Below are 19,709 nucleotides of genomic sequence, written 5' to 3'. Positions count from 1 at the left end.
TCAGCCATGAGTATTTTCTAATGTTTTTCATAAATAACTAACTCCTATGGAAATATATGCTTTCTTTACACAAATTAGATCTTGCTATACTTGCTGCTACAAGGCATTCTGGAAGTAGCACTCAATGATGCCAGCAGCTTCTTTCTATCCTGCCATCCCCAGGGTGAGGCTTTTTGTCCTTGGATTTATTCTCCCAGCATCTCAAGTGGTTGCCATGACTCTATGCATAAATGCAGGCAGGAGAACTTGGACGGCTTTCCAGCTACTTCTGAGGCTATAACTAATCTATGGTTGGGTTGAAATTTGGGGAATCATGAAAACAAAGAGAGAGCATGGTCTTTGGACCCCAAGCAACCTGGGTTTACATCTCAGCCCTTGCCACCTTCTGTCTGCCTTACCTTTGTACCTTTGTCAGGTCAGTCAAGCCCTCTGAGTCTCAGTTTGTTCATCTGTACAATAGAGGTAACAATGCCTATCTCACAAGGTGCTCAATAATTGCACTAACTCTACACATATACCCACGCTCACACACACATACACAAACTCTGTCCTAATGTTAAAAACCCAAACTCGTTCTGAAGACTACTACCAAAGTGGGACCCAGAGGTATGTGACAAAGCGGCCAGAAGTGGACAGATGTGACCAGGCCTGGTCCATGAAGGTATCACAAAAGCATTAGTGTTGCAAAGGCCAGCATGGAGGGCACAGGGGAGGAGAGAGAAGACACTGACACATGGAGGCCCATTTACTGGTGTAGGGGTGACCCATACCACTGCCCTGAGGCCCCAGTTACACAGATGGCAGCAAGCCGAGCCCTCTCTCCCGGCTCTTGCAGTTGTGGATTTCTGCAAACAGAACAACGGGGGCTGTGCGAAGGCTGCCACGTGCTCACAGAATGACACGAAAGTGTCCTGCAGCTGCCAGACGGGCTACAAAGGGGACGGTCACAGCTGCACAGAGATAGACCCCTGCGCGGATGGCCTCAATGGGGGGTGTCACGAGCACGCCACCTGCAAGATGACAGGCCCGGTGAGTCACTCTCCCCAGGGAAATTTGGGAGCAGCCCCCTGTGTCTCTCTCAGCCTCGCCTCTCCTCCTCCTGGGCTCTGCTTACTATTCAACCTCTTCCTAAGCTTTCTTCCCACAGCGGTCAGTTTCAAGTTCAAAGTCAGTGGGCTAAATACAAAGTGGTATCTTAGGCAGAAAAAGGACATTAGCGAAAAAATTGGCACAATCCACATGAAGTCCACAATTTAGTTAAGAGTAATGTACCAACGTTAATGTCTTGGTTCTGGCAGGTGCACTATGGTTATGTTAGATGCTAGCATCGGAGGACACTGGGCAGAGCGTAGAGGGGAGCTCCCTATGTTATCTTTGCAACTTCTCTATAAATATAAAAGTTATTTAAAATAAAAGGTTTATTAAAACAAAAAAAGTTGGTAAGAAAAGTGCAAGTTTAGGCCCTCACTCAAGTCTTTTCAGAATGGGGTCCATGTCCCCTCGTTTGTCCAGTAGGGACAGCAGATGGCGCAGGGTGATGTCTGTTCATGGTTATAGGCGTGTCTCAGCGTCAGAGTGCCTTTAAGTCCCGGCTCCCGGACTGACAAGCTGCATGGCCTGGGGCTAGCTACTTCCTCTCTCTGAGCCTCAGTTTCCTCATTTGGAAAGCGGGCTTCATAATAATGCAGACGTCATGGGGTCTTTGTGGGTATTAAATAGAATCATTCGTCGATTCAACCAGTGGTCATCTGGCACCCGCCATGCACTGCTGCAAGTCCCAGGATACGACAATAAAAAGACAGACGGGGTCCCTGCCTTCCTGGAGCTTATGTACAAGCAGAAGGAGAGTCGATGCTTAGGACAGAAACAGATGCACAGAGTCCTTTCAGAGAGCACGAAGAGCTATGAATGAAGAACGTAAACCAGGCCAACGTGATAAAAGAGTCTGGAAAAGCTTTTTTTTTTTTTTTTTTTTTTTTTTTTTGAGACAGAGTCTCACTTTGTTACCTAGGCTAGAGTGGGTGCTGTGGCATCAGCCTCGCTCACAGCAACCTCAAACTCCTGGGCTCAAGCAATCCTCCTGCCTCAACCTCCCAAGTAGCTGGGACTACTGGCATGCGCCACCATGCCTGGCTAATTTTTTCTATATATGTATTAGTTGGCCAATTAATTTCTTTCTGTTTATAGTAGAGACAGGGTCTCGCTCTTGCTCAGGCTGGTTTCGAACTCCTGACCTCCAGCGATCCTCCCGCCTCGGCCTCCCAGAGTGCTAGGATTACAGGCATGAGCCACTGCGCCCGGCCAGGAAAAGCTATTCTATGTAGGGTGGGTCTCAGGAAGTGACATTGGGACTGGGATGTAAACGATGACATTTCATCCCTGGCCTGTGTAAAAGCAAGACGGAGCAGTTATTTCACCCCCACCAGACGGGAGAGCACATTCTCTCGGTCCTTCCGAACGCCCCCATGCTGGACGGTGGTCCCCAGGGCACTCGGGGTTCTGGGAGTCCTGGGAAAGGGGACACTTTCCTCTTGTCCCACTCTCACCCCCAGGGCAAGCACAAGTGTACGTGTAAAAGCCACTACGTGGGGGACGGCATGGACTGTGAGCCGGAGCAGCTGCCCGTCGACCGATGCTTGCAGGACAACGGGCAGTGCCACGCGGACGCCGACTGCGCTGACCTCCACTTCCAGGGTCAGTGTCACCAGGGGCTTCTGGCCCACAGCGCCCTGCTCTGCGGGCTTGTGGGAGGGATCCGTGCAAAGGGAAGAAGAAAAACAAAACAAAATCCAACCACACTGCCCAGGCCCTGCACTGCCCAGGCCCTGCGGCGGGGGCAGCAGGCCTCCATGGCAGAGGGACAGAGACGCTCAGAATTGGACCTTGAGCCACGAGAACCAGGAGGAGCTCAAAGGTTATCTGTGATGAATTTTCCTCATGCTCGCTTTTCCCCAGTTGCTTAGTAACGCCCGCAACCCTTGACTAGAATCAAATCTAAGCGCAGTTTAGGGGGTTGAATGACAAAGACCTGCCACCTGCAGAAGCAAATTTCTCAGCAGTGGTTTTGGCAGTAACACGCTGATTGGTACCTACCCCATTTACTTCCAAGGTTGGTTTGAATGGCTTGTAATAAAGTGGGAGGTGTAATAAAACTAAGAATCATAACACACAAAGGGAAAAGCCACATAGAAGAGCAGAGGCCTGGGTGACAGGGCATCTTGAAACCCAGTGGAGGGAGCTAGCCATAAGGGACTCACGAGTGCAGTCCTCAGCCAGGACAAAGAGGGACTTCAGAAGTTCAAGAGGCGACTCAGGGCACTGCATGTTGTAGCCGATCAGTATTTATTGGATGTCTCTGACTGAGGTTTTTTTGACAGATGTGGTCATTTTCACGAGGCAGTTTTATATACCCTGGTAACAACTGTTCACTTAGCACCTGTTATTTACCAAGTCCTGAGACATCTCAAATCCCTTTTGGGTGAGATGAGAACATAGAAGCAGGAAAAATACACAGGATATATAAGACACTGTCTGTTCTCGCAAAGAGTTTCCCAATGTAGTTTTTGAAATAAATGAGACACAGAAAAGAAAGTTATAAGGCAGAAGACAGCAATTTATCTTGTGCTGATGGTGCAACTGAAATAGAGCAAGAATTGAAAGCAGGGAGTTGAAATAGGTGTTTGGACATCAGTATTCATAGTGGTATTATTCACAATGGCCAAAAGGAAGAAGCAACCAAAATTTCCATCAACAAATGAGTGGATACAATGGAATATTATTCAGACTTGAAAAGGAATGAAATTCTCATATGTGCTACAACATGGATGAACCTTGAAAACTTTATGTTAAATGACATAAGCCAGACACAAAAAGGGCAAATATTATACAACTGTACATGTCTGAGGCACCTAGAATAGGCAGATTCATAGAGACAGAAAGTAGAATAGAGGTTACCAGAGGCTGAGGAAGGGGAGAATGGGATGTAATTGTTTAAATGGGTTTTGAGTTTTTGTTTGGGATGATGGAAACGTACTAAAAATGGATAAGTGGTAATGATTTCACAGTATTGTAAATATACTTAATGTAATTAAGTAGTACAATTAAAATGGTCAAAAGTGTAAATTTTCATGTTATACATATTTTATCACAATAAAAAAATCTTAAAAACAAATAGAGAGACCAGGCGCGGTGGCTCACACTTGTAAGCTCAAAGTCCTGGGCTCAAGCGATCCTCCTGCCTCAGCCTCCCAAGTAGCTGGGACTACAGCATGCACCACCATGCTCAGCTAATTTTTTAATTTTTTAGAGATGGGTCTCTCTATGATGCTCAGGCTGGTCTGAAACTCCTGAGTTCAAGCAATCCTCCTGCCTTGGCCTCCCAAAGTACTGGGATCACAGAGATGAACCACTGCTCCCAGCCCATGATTTAATGTTAAGTTTAGAAAAGATTTCTAAAAAATATATTTGTAATATGTTACCATATTTATAATATGGACAGCATAAAAATAAATAGGAAAAAAGACTGAGATGTGAAATTATGTCAAAATTAAAAGTTACCAAAAAATAAAGTAAAAATTCTGGAAGCAAGTATACCAAAATGTTAGCCATGGAGAAATGATTATGTCTGGGAAGATTAAATGTGATTTTTGTTTCTTTCTTTTTTTACTTTTCTGTATTGCCCTTATTTTTACAATGAAGATATGCTATTTATATCATTAGAAAAGAAATAAATATTTTAAATTATGTGATTCGACATAACTTGAAGGGGAAGTGGCTTCCAAAGACACCCTAGGGTGCAGCTGGCCTTCCACTTTGAAAGTCCTTCGAAGTCATTTGCTGGGAACAGTGCCACCCAGGTGGGCTCTCATGGACAATTCCTTTCCTCCCCTGTCTAGATACCACCGTGGGGGTGTTCCACCTACGCTCCCCTCTGGGCCAGTACAAGCTGACCTTTGACAAAGCCAGAGAGGCCTGTGCCAAGGAAGCTGCAACCATTGCAACATACAACCAGCTCTCCTATGCCCAGAAGGTGGGTTCCCAGTTATCGGACGCTGTTCAGGCAGAGCCTGCAGGGGAGGAAGTTCAGCCTCTTCTTAAGATGGGGGACACTGTCGCCTTCTTGGAAGGGTGCACAGGAAGCTCCCGGAACAATAACAATCATCATGTCCACTTGTCGGGCATCTACTATGTGTCAGGCACTGTGTAGAGTGTCTCTTTGACATTTTTGTCCACCCTTGTAACATCTCTGCAGGTAGGTATCACAATTCCCATTTTACAGATAGGGAAATCAATGCTCAGAATGGTTAAGTAAAGTGCTCAGAGTCACCCAGCCAAGAGGTGGCAGAGCCGGTATTCAAACGTAGCCCTGACTGCAAAAGTCTATTCTCAATCATGATGTTCAACTGCCCAGGCAGAGGCGGCCAGCTCTCCGTGGCTGGAGGGGCTGTGCAGGGAACGAATGGGGACCGCACAAGCTCTCAGCCACAGCAGGAAGGAAATGGAGCTCTCTGCGCAGGGCTGCTCCCTTAACCTCCAAACCCAGAAGCCTTGCCTGCCCATTTGGAAAAGCCAGAACCTCGGAGTTCCAAGCTGGTGATTTCTCACTGGTAACAGAGGAGATGAATGCCCATAAGGTATGATTTTGAGGCCCTTCCTCCAACCTTTATCACTCCCAAATCTATTTTTCATTATACCTGTTATTTCTTTACTAAGGAACAAAACTTTTGATGCCAGGACCTAGCATCTTGGAGGGTCTGATTCTCTGCTTTCCTGCTTACTGGTGGCCTTGAGTAAGCCATTAAAATCTCTGTCCTACCTGGAATGCTTGTGTAACAACTAAACGTGATATGCCACATAATAGGAACTCAATTTTTAAGATTATGAAGAGATCAGGAGTAGACTGCCTGGATTTGAATCCCAGATCTGCTACTTGCTAGCTGTGTGACTTTGAGCAAGTTACTTAACTTCTCTTTGCCTCAATTTCCTCAATTATATGATAAGTTTAAAAAAAAAAAAAAAAACTACCTCATAGGGTTGGTTGAGGGTTAAAGATGTTGACAACATGAAAAGCTCTTGCCAGAGAACCTAGCCCAGAATAAGCTCTCAATAAGTGCTACAATGATGATAGTGGTGATGGTGATGATGATGACAATGACGATGATGTAATGATGATGAAGGTGGTGATGATGATGATGATGAAGAATTAGAGTTCCATCATTAATTAGAGTTCTATCGACCCTTTAAGCAGAATTTGCTCCTGGGGCAAATAGCTGCTAGCCAATCATTTCTCAAGAGCAGAGAGAAGAGAAATGAGTATGAAGGACTCTGGCACCTACAAGAAAGAGAAGGCACCACTTTCATTCATCCAGTGGCTCAATCAACAAAAATTTAATGACCACCTACTATGTGCCCCACACAGGGGTACCATAGGCAAGATGAGGCTGACTTGATGGAGTTTAGGGTCTGATGAGGAAATCGGACATTAAACCAAATGATCCCACAACGAATATGAAATGGCTGCTCATCCATGGCCACGTCTGTGTCCCTGCAGGCCAAGTACCACCTCTGTTCAGCAGGCTGGCTGGATGGCAGGCGGGTTGCCTACCCCACTGCCTTTGCTTCCAAGAAATGTGGCTTGGGTGTTGTCGGGATAGTGGACTATGGACCTAGACCCAACAAGAGTGAAATGTGGGATGTCTTCTGCTATCGGATGAAAGGTAACTGCCCCGCTACACTTCAGGTTCCAGGCTGTGCAGCTGCTGAGCAGTCCTCAGCCTGGCCAGCCACTCACCAAGGGTGGGGGGGAGGGCAGGGCAGCCAGGCCCCTGCCTCACTGGGGGTGGGGCCCTGTGTGCTCTGCCCTCCAGATGTGAACTGCACCTGCAAGGTGGGCTACGTGGGAGACGGCTTCTCGTGCAACGGGAACCTGCTGCAGGTCCTCATGTCCTTCCCCTCTCTCACGGGCTTCCTGAAGGTATGCACCATGTCTGCTCAGTTTCACCTCAGGCAGGCAGGAGTTGCCTCAAAGCAGGTATTGGAGGGCGAGTCCTGGAAAGAAGCCAAAGGTTCATAGTCATGGTTAAGGGCATGGGCATGGGACCCGGACCACCTCTCTAAATTTGAAGCTCGGGTTTGCCACCCACTTATAGCATAACCTTAAACAAGTTACTTTCCTCCCTGGGCCTCAGTTTCTTCATCTGTACAATGGAGATGAAGGTAGCACCAACCTCATAGAGTTATTGTGATAATTATATAAGTTAATGCCTGTGAAGCATTTAGACCTGTAACCAGTATGTGGAAAATTCTATATTGATGTTAGTTGGTGTTATCATCTCTGTTCGCGTCTAGAGCAGTTTAGGAGTCTGATCTGCAGGGATGAGACACACTTTTGCCTTCATGAGCAGGGTGGGCACAGTTAGCGACGTCTGCCCAGTGATCACCCACTGAGCCAAAGCAGCATGGGGCCCGTGTGCAATCTGCATTGCACTCCCATTGCTATCCTACAAGTCACGGCCAGTGAAGAGAAAGCCCCATTTGGAGGGGGATTTGGCGTTGACTGATCAAAGAACTGAGCTAATAATAATGTCAACAGTAACAGCAGCTAACACTTCTTGAGCATTCACTTTGCACGGGGCACTGTCCTGAGCCCTTTGCAAAGACATTCCATTCAAGCCACAGAATGTGAGCTCCACAAGAGAAAGGGTCTCCTCTGCCTTGACCACCACTGTCTCCCTCTCTCTCTGCCTTGTCTCCCAGACACATCGGCTAGTGGCTGGCACCTGCTGGGTGCCCCATAAACACTTGTTAGAAGGAATAAATCCTCATGCAACCTTATGAGGTCACTTCTTCTAATATTTCCATTTCTTAAATGAAGAAACTGAGGCTTAGCAAGATCAAGGATAAAGCCTACCACACCCAAGCTGAGCTCAAACCCTGCCAGCCTGGTGCCAGGCTCCCCCTCATCCTTTATGGTGGGAACAAGGGCAGCCAGTGACTGGGCCACTGTCCCCAACAGAACCAACACCCAGTGACCTCGTGAGGAGAGGGGACTGGGCATGAGTATAGGGCTTGCAGGATCCACACAGGAGCTAGAGAGCAAAGGTATCTGTCTCACTGGTCTAAAATGCAGGGCCACCATAAGCACACTAACAATAAACACCCACACCCACGTTTCTGCTGCGTGGGAGCTTGGCTTGCGACAACATCTCAAGCAAAGACAGTGTCGCAACAAAACGCTTCAGCAAATCACTTCCCTTCTCTGGGCCTCAGTGGCGCTGCCTGCACAATGACAAAGTGAAACTGGGTGAGGCGACTTCTTGAAATTCGTTCAGTGAATATTTATTGAGCGCTTACTACATGCTCAAGATACATCAGTGAACAAAATAGGCAAACAAAACATAACAAACATGTAAATGGTATTGAATGCTAGAAGGTGGCAGACCCTATGGTAAAAGTAAATGTGGTGCAGGGGTGGGGGCACCCCAAGGCCCCTGTTCTGAGTGGAGGGGAGGGGGCGGCATCGGGAGAAGGGGACACGTGAGCACAGGCTGGGGAGTGGGCCGGGCAGACTCACGGGAAGAACTTTCCAGGCAGAAGGAACGCCGGGCAGAGAATGGATGCCAAGAGCATGGTGGGCAAGTCCGAGGAGCAGCGAGGGAGCCCAGGTGGCTAGAACAGGGTGAGCGAGAGCAGACAGCAGGGCACAGGCTCCGAGGACCAACAGCGGCCAAATGTTTTGGGCCTCGAGGGCCATTAGGGACACTTTCTTCCTCTGAGTGAAGCAGGGGCCTTCGTGGGGTTTTGAGAGGAGGAAACTCAAGCTTTGACCCACGTTTCAAAGAACTGCTCAGGCTGCCATGTTGAGGATGGTCTGGGATGCGGCTGTGTCTTGGACCATAGGATTCACTGAGGGAAGGAAAAGTCCTTCTAGAACTTTCCAGAGGGGTAGTCAGAAGACAGAGCACCAGAGCAGCAGCCTGAACTGGAATAGTCCCGGGCAGGTGATGCCCTGCAAGCCTCTCCAGCTGCCCTGGTCCTCGCACACCAGGGCTGGCCCGTCTGATGACTCCCTTGCTCTCCCAGGACGTGCTGGCCTATTCCAACAGCTCAGCCAGAGGCCGGGAGTTTCTGGAACACCTGACTGACCTGTCCACCCGCAGCACCCTCTTTGCACCACAGAACAGCGGGCTGGGGGGGAATGAGGTGAGTCGAGTCCCTGGTGCTGAGATTTAGATTATTAACATCTGCTATCTGTCACCACGACAATGCTGTGTCACAAATTACCCCAAAACTCAGTGGTTCCACATTTATTTAGCTCCCAGTCCTACAGATCAGCTGTCACTCCTCCTGCCTTGCCATGCTTGGGTCTGAGACCAGCTGTCAGAGGCTCTGGCTGTCCCAGTGATGGCTCTGCTCCACGGGGCTGTCACCTCCAGCAGGCTAGCCTGGACATGTTCTCGGGGTGCTGGCAGGGAGCAAGAGTGGCCAGAGAAAGCCCTGTCGTCCCCCCAGGTGCTTCTCAAGCCTCTGTTTGGTTGCATTTGCTAACATGCCCCTGGCCCAACAGGCCACGTGGCTGAGCCCAAAGCTAAGCAAGGATGTGCTCAGAGTTCCATGGCAAAGGGCGAGATATGGGGTGGAGGTGAGAACCAGGGCCACTGATGCAGTCGGTCTACCACACAGTCACGGCACACGTGATATGAGGAATTGGTGGCATGTATTCAATCCACCCACGGATGGCTGACCTGCAGGCTCTGACAGCCCCACCAGCCACCCGAGGGCCAAGAGGAGCAATCCTTCTGCCCACCCGTTGCCCATTCAAGACCCTCTCTGCCCAGGACACCACTGGGCAGCTCTGCTTCAGACAATAAAGATGATTTTCAACCCCACATCCCAGCTATAGGTGAGCTGCTGGCAGAGCCCAGACAGCCAAAAACCTTAGAAAAACTTGATATTTCCTGATCTCCACCTGGAAGCAGAAAAACAAAGGCCATGAGAAGTGATCATTGTTCTCTGTCATATTTATCCTTAAAAAGATGAAATATTTTCCTTTGCATGCTCCATTAAGAAAGAAAGAAAAAGACAAAATATTGTTTGGCTTTTAAAGACCATTCTTGTGTTTCTCCTTTCCTGTCAGAACCTGTCTGGGCGGGACATCGAGCACCACCTCTCCAATGTCAACATGGTTTCCTACGATGACCTTGTCAACGGTACCACTCTGCCAACTGGGCTGGGAAGCCAGCTTCTCATCACCTCCAGCCAGGACCCGCTGCATGTGGTATGAAACGTCTGGGGGTTCTGGGAGAACTGGAGATAATGCATGCAAAGGGTTACAGTAGGTGCTTAATAGATGGCAACTATTATAATGTGAAAATAAACTCTAAACCTGCAGACAGGGGCTGGTATTAACCGCACGCCATAGCATAGCATGCTGACAATTAGGCAGCCCCTATCCCTTGGGATACAGGCAGCCTCAGCAGCTGGTGATAAGGAATGATATGATTAGTGACATCATTTTAAAGCTGTCTGATCACCCACCTTTGTTCCTGCCCACTTGTCAGTCTATCCCAGACATCGCAATAAGCTTTGAAGTCAAATGTCCCTGGTAGGAGTCCCAGTTCTGCCACTTGCTAGCTGGAAGAACTTAGGCAAGTTATCCGACTTTCCTGTGCCTCAATTTCCTTTCTGAAAAGTGGGGATGATGGTGACTGTGTTGGTGTTGACGATGACAATGGCAGTCATTGTCATTACTTTGATGATGGTGATGTTGGAGAGGAAAAACTTCCTCTTAGGGTTTGTTGCTGGGCCTGAGAATTAAACTTACATAAGACAGATTAACAGGAGAAAAGCACACACATTGTATTTAATCTTTCATGTGCACATGGGAGTCCTCATATGGAAAATGAAGACTCAAAGAAGCAGTTAGGACCAAGAGCTTATGCATTATATACTTTAAAATGAAGAAACGATAAATTGTGGAAAGTGATGAAGCAAAGGGGTTTAGGCTAAGGGCAGTGAATTTCGGGACAGTGACTAGGAAATAGATGAGGGAAACTAATGGAAAATAAGGATTATCTTGGTAGATTTATTTGTACAGATCCATTTTGGCATCAATTCCCAGTCTATAATGATAAGAATGTTCTCTTGGAACAGAAAAGGCATCTTTTTCATAGGAAATTTTATGACCTGCTTTTAGGTAGAAAGGAGGAGGTAAGAGAGCCCTGCCTGCATCTGCTGTTTCTCAAATGCCTTCAGCTCAAGATGATCAGATGCCAAAATGGCATATTTTGGGGTGGCATGTTCTGAGCCCCCTTAAGTGATGATGGTGATGATGATTATGGTGGTGAAGATATTGATGATGATGGTGATGGTGATGATGGTAGTGGTGACACTGATGGTGATGGTGATGATGTTAGTGGTGATGGTGGTGATGATTATGATGGTGATTATGCTGATGGTGATGATGGTGATAATGATTATGGTGGTGGGGGTGATAATAATGATGGTGGTGATGGTGATGATATTGATCATGATTGTGATGATGATAGTGATGATGATATTGATGATGACAGTGCTGTTAGTGGTGGTGACAGTGGTAACCATGATATCTAACTCATAGCCTCAGTGATTCAAGGTTTGTGACATGCAGAGAATAGCACTGACATGTAGCAAGTATTTTTTTTTAATTTGTACCCAATAAATAATTTTTGTTATTAAAGAGCAGTAGTTTAGTGCTTCTTGAACTTTAATGTGCATTTGAATCACCTGGAGATTTGTTAAAATGCAGAATGTGATTCAGCAGGTGGGGCTTCAGCTTCTGCCCACACAATGAGCCAGTGGATCACACTGGGAGCTGATCACTTAAACAATCCATTTTCTAACAGTGTGGTGTGACGTTCAGAGCAGTGGACCCAGAGTCCAAAGGCATGGGATTTGCCACCTGGCTAGTCTTGGGTGAGCTATTGTCCTTCTTATCGCTCCTGTGTCAGACAAATAACCCCTGAGATTCTCTGCAGCCTTCAGGTCAGCTTGTTGACACAAGGGCAACTAACATGTTCTGGGCTGTCCAAACGGTGAGCAGAAGTCTCGTGCTGCCCATCAGTGAAGACAGGCCTGAAGCCCAGGTTCTGTGAGCCCAATGAGTTCCCTCCACAGAGCGTTGCCCACGTGGGGAGAAAAAGCCAGATAGCTGTGGATCTCTATCAGCTTCTTCTCATTCCTCTAGAAGGAGACCAGGTTTGTGGACGGAAGAGCCATTCTGCAGTGGGACATCTTTGCCTCCAATGGAATCATTCATGTCATTTCCAGGCCTTTAAAAGCACCCCCCGCCCCAGTGGTGAGTATGCGGGGCTCCTGGGGAGAGGCCAGGAGGAAACCGTGTCCACTACGCAAGACACAAACTGTTGCTAGGAGCCCTGCCCACCGCCTCCCTCCTCTGGGGCCTGGAAGAAGCTCCCACATCCAAGGCAGCTGGCTTTGGGATGCCCAACCCGGCTCATCCCGGCTCCCAGGCATTCAGAGCACAGCACCTGTCACCAGTAGGATCTGTTCACTGAAAGGGGCAGGATGGGCCAATGCAGGGACCACTGGAGGGGGGTGAGAAATCCTGAATTCTGGGTTAGCCCCCCTACTTTATAGTATCTCTGGGCCCCAATTTTCTCATCTGCAAAATTGGGCCCACATTGCTTCCCTCCCTGGGTTTTGGGAAACACCGAAAGTCAATAAATGGAAAATACTTAGAACAGTCCCTGGCACAAAGTACATGCTATGTAAAAGTTGGATGTTGTTTTAATTAGTATTCTAACTTCTTCCCCAAATCAGGAGGGAGGGGTGAGCTGCTGGCTGCTGGAAAGTTCTATAAGCATGGTGGTTAAACACATAAGCTCCAAAGCCAGGCTAGGTTCAAAACCCTCTTTTACCATGAACTGGCTATGTGATATTGGACAAGTGTTCAACCTCTCTGTGCTTCAATTCCCACACATAAAAATGGGAACAATAATAATTATCCCTATGTCTTTGGGTTGTTATAACACTTAAACAGGTTATTTCAGGAAAGGGGCTTAGAACTGACCCTGGCAGTGATAAGGGCCAGACACATGTTCACATATCATTACTTTTATCCCAACTGGCTCCAAGATGTCTCAGGCCAGCAGCAGTGGGGTGAGCTCCAGCAGGTGTACCTCTTTCGGGGAATCACTAGTTTTAAGAATTGGCCCTTCTCTCTGTATGCCCAGACTTCGACCCACCCTGGCCTGGTAATAGGGATGGTCTTTGCCAGCTTCCTGGTCACCGGAGCCGTGGCTTTGGCTGCTCGTTCTTACTTTCGGCTAAACCGGAGAACAATTGGCTTCCAGCATTTTGAGGTAAGAGAGAAAAAAATGGGAGCATGGGAGCATGATGATGGCAGGTGGGGGGGGCCTCCAAAATCCAGCCCCTGATCCGGACCACTCCAGATGACTGGCTGATTCAGGGACCTCGCCCAGGAGTTGGCGCTTGGCATAGCAGCAGGGACAGCCACCCCAGCCCATGCTTCCTGCCTCCTGACCAGGGTCTCTGCCCCTGGGAGGACCAGCAGTGGCGGCTCCCAGCCCCTCCTGTGACGGGGACAGGGCTTGGTGAAGAGGGTGAGGGGCTGCCAGCAGCATAGACCCTGAGCCTCTGTGCCAGGGATTTGGCCTAGGAGTCACATTCACCTTGGAGGATTCACTGCACAAGTGTCCACCAGGATTTGGCTTGGGCTTCAAGACTTGTTCTGACGGCTGGGGGACAGGGTTGGGGACTTGCACAGCTAGAGGCTTCATGCTACAGCCAGTGGAACTCATTTCTCTCTATTTGAGCAGTTGAGTCCACATCCAGGTCGGCGGCAAGCTCTTGGCCGACCAGGTAGTGAGCATCCTTCCCGCGTACTTTGTCCTCTTCCCTGGCCCACCCTCTCCTGCCGCTGCCCCCTCAAAACACGCTAGGAAAGGCTGTGCAGAGCCCCCCAGCAGCGTTCATGCCTTCTAACAGATACCTTGCATATTATAATCTCCAGGCACAAAGCCCAAAAACACCGCTTTAGCAAAGGTGTACATGCTGCATGATTTCTTTTATATTAAGTTCAAGGACAAGCGACACCACTCCAGGGTGACAGGAGTCAGAACAGTGGTTACCCTAGGTGGGAAGGGGTATTGGCAGACAAGGGGCACGAGAGCTCTTCCTTGAGGGGTGGAAACACCCCATGTGCTGATTCTGGTGGGGGTCCCACCTGGGTAGATGTGCGTAAGGTGTCACTGAGCTGAACCTTAAGGCCGATGCATTTTATTATATGTAAATCATATTGCAACAAAGTGCCGTTAAAAAGAAAAGGCTTGCAGCGGCACAGGGTGGCTCGCATCGCCTGGCAACTTGCACGAGACACTCCTGCTTTGGCTGTCGGCCCTCACGCTTGTCTTTCCGAACAGTCGGAAGAGGATATTGATGTTGCGACTCTAGGCAAGCAGCAGCCTGAGAACATCTCGAACCCCATGTACGAGAGCACAACCTCGGCTCCCTCAGAACCTGCCTATGACCCCTTCGCGGTGAGTTCGCAATCTGATCCGGGAACGGGTTCCGCTGGGGTGCGGGGTAATGATGTGTTTCCGCAAATCTCAGTGGAGGGCTTCGCACCAAGAAAAGCTCACTGCTAGAACGTGTGTCAGGCAACAAGCCTAAAAGGCAGCTTTGCGAGACTGAAGCCAATGCGGTTGTCCAGAGTTCCTTGGGTCCTTTTGGGTAGACAGCAGAATCCTCGAACAGTTAGGGGTAGGGGAGAACCAGCGGTTGCCCAACCTCAATCTCAGGATCAGCTGAGAGGTCACAGTGAAAATCTGCCTTGGGCTGAATTCTGCCACACGCATTCCTGAGGTAGCTGGTGTAAAACAAGACATAAGAGCCAGGCGTGGTGGCTCACGCCTGTAATCCTAGCACTCTGGGGGGCCAAGGTGGGCGGATTGCTCGAGGTCAGGAGTTCAAAACCAGCCTGAGCAAGAGTGAGACCCCATCTCTAGTATAAATAGAAAGAAATTAATTGGCCAACTAATATATATAGAAAAAATTAGCCGGGCATGGTGGCGCATGCCTGTAGTCCCAGCTACTCGGGAGGCTGAAGCAGTAGGATTGCTTGAGCCCAGGAATTTGAAGTTGCTGTGAGCTAGGCTGACGCCATGGCACTCACTCTAGCCTGGGCAACAAAGTGAGACTCTGTCTCAAAAAAAAAAGACATAAGGCCATAAAAAAGTTTTCCTTTAGTTACCCTCTAAACTTATATTGACTGACACTGCTGTCCAAGACTTTTCTGCCTGTTGTCAGAGCTGCTGCTTGGTTTTGGAGCTATTTTTCTTTGATGATCCCTTTTATAGCAATGGGCAAACGTTTTGCACCGGTCTCCCAAGAAGGGACCATTTATCTCCACCGTCAGTGATCCTTGGGCTTAGACGGGGCGTCCACTGACTTCAGCCCAGGGAGACCTATTGGCAGGGTACCCCATTCACACTGAGTGTGGAAGGTACTTACTGCCTGCGATTTATCACTAGTTCTGGACTGAAAAATTAGGCATGAGACTTAATTTTTCCTTTTATATAACAACCAGAAAAATTGACAGCCAGTATGATAAGTGTCCTTATTTACCTAGCAGACTGAGCTGACGCCATAACTCAGGTTTAAGGAAACACTGGAATCCTGGCTGTGTCTACAACCCTCATGTGATAGCAACTAAAGGCAGATAACTGACATAATTACTTAGTACACAAGCATATGTTACTTCCCCTGCAAGACTATACTATAGTTATTGAATTTTTATACGTCAACACTGAAACATTATGAAAACATTTTCTTGTACCGTGTTCAAGCTTGTATAGTGCAAGAGATGTTATTATTTTTCTGAAGTAAACCAAAAGTAAATATCTTGTGGTCCTTTGTGCCTGTGGTAGCAGATTTAATATAGTTACAATAGATTTAAAAATAACTAGATTGCAAATCGCATCTTGTCTTTTACCCTAACCATGTAAAAGTTTCTGGTCCACATGTCAAGGGTAAGTTCAGCTAAATTGCATTTATTAACTATGAGGCGCTTATTCCTGTAAGCATGGTTGAGATCAACTTCATCACAAAGCAAGGGGGAAAATGCATACATCCTCTTCAAAGCGCCCGTGCCTTCCCAAGCATCTGTCCTCTTCTGGGTCTCTGTCAGCACCGTGCACAAAAGCTTCACCGGAGGCAGGTGAGGGAGTAACCTAGACTCGGGATTCAGCTAAACTGTCTGTTCAGGCCAGGTGGCAAAAACATTCTGGCAACAAGAATCCCAAGCCTGAGGTACAGTGACGTGGTACATTTGTGTGCCTTTTACACTGGGGCTGGGGGTGTGATACAGTATCTGCAGCCAGTGCAGACACCCCCAACACCACTAGTTCCACCCAGGAGAAACCATTTCTAGCATCCATGATGCTAATTCCCACAGCCTCAGTGCTGATCAGAGCTAACGACAGCAGGAGGCTTGGCGTGGCCGCCTCTGGCGCGTGGCCTCTGATTCCACTGTCTCAGACACACAAGAGCCACCCCTGATTCAGGATGAATTTCCAACCTGAAAGGAGTTTTTATAATATTGATATGCCACCCTTTGTGGGGTGCTTATACCTTGCCAAACGCCCTGTCTCATTTAACCCTCACACCTCCCCGTGAGGCAAACACTGTTATGACCCTTGGTAGATGAGGAAGCTGCAGAGTTGGGGTGGCTTGTCCAGGGCCACCCAGCTTCAAGCAGCAGAGACCGAATGGGGCCCCAGACCGGGGGTCCTACCCACCAGACCATCCCGCCCGCCGACACGAGGCGGCGGCGTGTATGGTGAGCGAATGCGCCCACCACACGCATGTGCACAGGGCACTCGGGGAGAGCCGTGTCTCAGGCCTCACACCAGTGGCCACGAGAAACGTTCGTCCTGGAAGGACGCGACAACAAGACGACTTGGGCTCTCGCGGCGTGGTTCACACCTCTCTCTTTCCCAGGACTGCGACGAGCAGCAGCTCGAAAGCAGTGACCCCCTGGGGGCGCTGTGAGGGCTTGGACGTAGAAGTCGCCCGCCACCCACCGCCATCGGGGCCTCCTCAAACCCGCCGTCCACTGTGAATCCTCAGCACCAGCTGCCTTTGGGCAACGTAAGGTCCTCTGAAGTTTAAAAGTGTGAAGCACTCAGAAGCCGTACCTCATCTCTTTGGTTCATCTGGGAGTTCTGTTTCTGTGGGTGAGGGGCCATGTTACTAGGTCCACCCTCCCCCGACCCTCCGCTGTTCTTCCTTTGTACCTTCAGGTGGCACCTGGCCACATTCTGCCCCACCCCGTGGGTAACGGTGATCTTGTCTTCCTTCCTTGTTAGATTGTAAGCTCCCGGAGGCAGGGCCTTGCCTCGCTCATCTTTGTATCTCAGCCCCTAGCCCAGTGCCTGGCACCCGAAACGTGCTCAATAAATGTTTATGGAACAGAAGTGAAGTCAGTGGAACAGATCTAGTGTTTTGGGACTTCACCCAAACAGGACCGGTTGGACTTTGAAGGCGAAATCTACTTTAACCGGGCTGATTAGGGCCTTTTCAGTTAGCCCTCATCAGCCTCATGAATTCTTCTTTTTCTTGATTCACTCTTGTTTGCTTGTGTGTTTACTTTAAGAAGACATGATAACCACAGCGAGATGCCCCTTCACACCCACTAGGATGGCTGTAATAAAAGAAGACAATAGCATGTAGTAGAGAGGATATTGGGGAAAACGGAACCCTAGGACATTGCTGGCGGGAATGTAAAATGGTGCAGCTGCTGTAGGAAACAGTTTAGCAGTTCCTCAAAAAGTTAAACAGAGTTACCCTGTGACCCGGAAGTCCCACTTATATACCTAAGAGAAATGAAAACATCCATCCAAAAATGCAGACATGAATGTTGAGAGCAGCATTATTTGTAATAGCTGAAATTTGGAAACAATCCAAATGTCCATCAACTGATGAATGAATGACTAAACTGTGGTATTCCACACAGTGGAATATTATTCAACCCTAAAAAATTTGAACTACTGGTACATGCAATAATTTGGATGAACCTTAAAAACATTATGTTAAGTGAGCCGGGTGCAGAGGCTCACACCTGTAAATCCTAGCACTCTGAGAGGCCGAGGTGGGAGGATTGCTTGAGCTCAGAAGTTCGAGACCAGCCTGAGCAAGAGTAACACCACTGTCTCTACCAAAAACAAGGGGAAAAAAAACCAGCTGGGTGTCATAGTGTATACCTGTAGTCTCAGCTACTTGGGAGGCTGAGGCAGGAGGATAGCTCAGAGCCCAAGAGTTTGAGGTCGCAGTGGACTACAATGACGCTACTGCACTCTACTCAGGGTGGCAGAGTGAGACTGTCTCAACAACAACAACAACAACAAAAAAAAAAAAAAAAAAAAAAGGAAACTGAGCCCCCTCCTCACAACCTCCCACCCCTTCATAAAAAAATAATTTAAAAAGTATGTTAAGTGAAACAAGCTAGTCACAAAGGACCACATATTATATGATTCCATTTATATGAAATGTCAAATAGGCAATAGAGACAGAAGTAGAGTTGCTGCTAATGGACACAGGGTTTCTCTAGGGGTGATAAAAGTATTCTGGGTGTCCCCAACTGGAAACAGCTTGCTCCAATTAAAGTGTACGAAGAAAATCAAGTCCTTCAGATGTGAGCAATTGTGGAAGGCAGAGTCCAGGCCGTTTCCCTGGACATGCACCCTATATAGGACGGTGGATAGGTCAGGGCCCACTAAGAATGCAGAAACATCCCAAGGAATTTAGCATTAGGTTGTTTTTTGTTTTTGTTTTTTTTCTGAGACAGAGTCTCACTCTGTTGCCCAGGATAGATTGCCCTAGCATCAGCCTAGCTCACAGCAACCTCAAACTCCTGGGCTCAAGCGATCCTCCTGCCTCAGCCTCCTGAGCAGCTAGGACTATAGCATGTGACATCATCCCTGGCTAATTTTATATATATATATATATAATTTTTATTTTTAGTTGTCCAGCTAATTTCTTTCTAGTTTAGTAGACAGGGTCTTGCTCTTGCTCAGGCTGGTCTCGAACTCCTCAGCTCAAACGATCCGCCCCGCCTTGGCCTCCCAGAGTGCTAGGATTACAGGCGTGAGCCACCACAACCCGCCTAGTTTGCATCTGTATACAAAGAAAATTATATCAGAGCCCAGCCAAGCCACAGGTTTATAAAGAGAGAAACAGTCAACAAAGCCTCCTGTTCGTGCTGTCCAGACCCATATATTTTTCTGTTATCTCGAGCTCCTGTTAATCCCTTTCTCAGTAAGGCTGAGATCCTAGCTCTGAGGCCCAGACAAGAGTTGGGGGGGGGGGTGGCGATGTGTGTGTACCTTCTTAGAAACTCCTGAGGTTTATAATCAGAAGAAACAGGTCCACGTGCAGGCTTCCTCACTACGCAGTTAAGGGGAAACCGGAAACCAGCCTCCCACGGCCGTTAGGATCAAATATCAGCCTTACGCAGGCATTACTGTAGCAATGAGCAAGGACTCAAAGACCCAACTCCAAATTAGCTTAAACAGCAATTGGGATTTATTGGCTAAAGGGCCTGGAAGACCCAGAGGAGGGAGGTTTCAGGGTTGATTCCATTCTGCGGCTCAGTGACACCACCAAAGACCTGGTGTCTTCCCTCTCTGCCT

General features: G+C 48.2%; 1 protein-coding gene across 1 annotated transcript in view; it reads left to right on the top strand.

The window, feature by feature from the left end:
- STAB2 (stabilin 2) overlaps window positions 1-17,495 on the top strand; it is a 143,299-nt gene extending 125,804 nt beyond the window's left edge. The window contains exons 59-69 of the mRNA XM_012772691.3: window positions 836-1,029; window positions 2,553-2,694; window positions 4,896-5,029; window positions 6,551-6,716; window positions 6,867-6,973; window positions 9,082-9,201; window positions 10,136-10,276; window positions 12,224-12,334; window positions 13,233-13,361; window positions 14,442-14,558; window positions 17,020-17,495. Of these exons, the coding sequence (XP_012628145.2) occupies window positions 836-1,029; window positions 2,553-2,694; window positions 4,896-5,029; window positions 6,551-6,716; window positions 6,867-6,973; window positions 9,082-9,201; window positions 10,136-10,276; window positions 12,224-12,334; window positions 13,233-13,361; window positions 14,442-14,558; window positions 17,020-17,070 (1,412 nt within the window). The 3' untranslated portion in view covers window positions 17,071-17,495. The remainder of the gene's footprint in view (window positions 1-835; window positions 1,030-2,552; window positions 2,695-4,895; window positions 5,030-6,550; window positions 6,717-6,866; window positions 6,974-9,081; window positions 9,202-10,135; window positions 10,277-12,223; window positions 12,335-13,232; window positions 13,362-14,441; window positions 14,559-17,019) is intronic.
- Window positions 17,496-19,709: the final 2,214 nt, after the last annotated feature.

Source organism: Microcebus murinus, chromosome 10 (assembly GCF_040939455.1).
Source record: "Microcebus murinus isolate Inina chromosome 10, M.murinus_Inina_mat1.0, whole genome shotgun sequence".
NCBI lineage: Eukaryota > Metazoa > Chordata > Mammalia > Primates > Cheirogaleidae > Microcebus > Microcebus murinus.
Note: the sequence above shows the minus strand (reverse complement) of the source record. Positions and strands in the feature narration are given on the sequence as shown.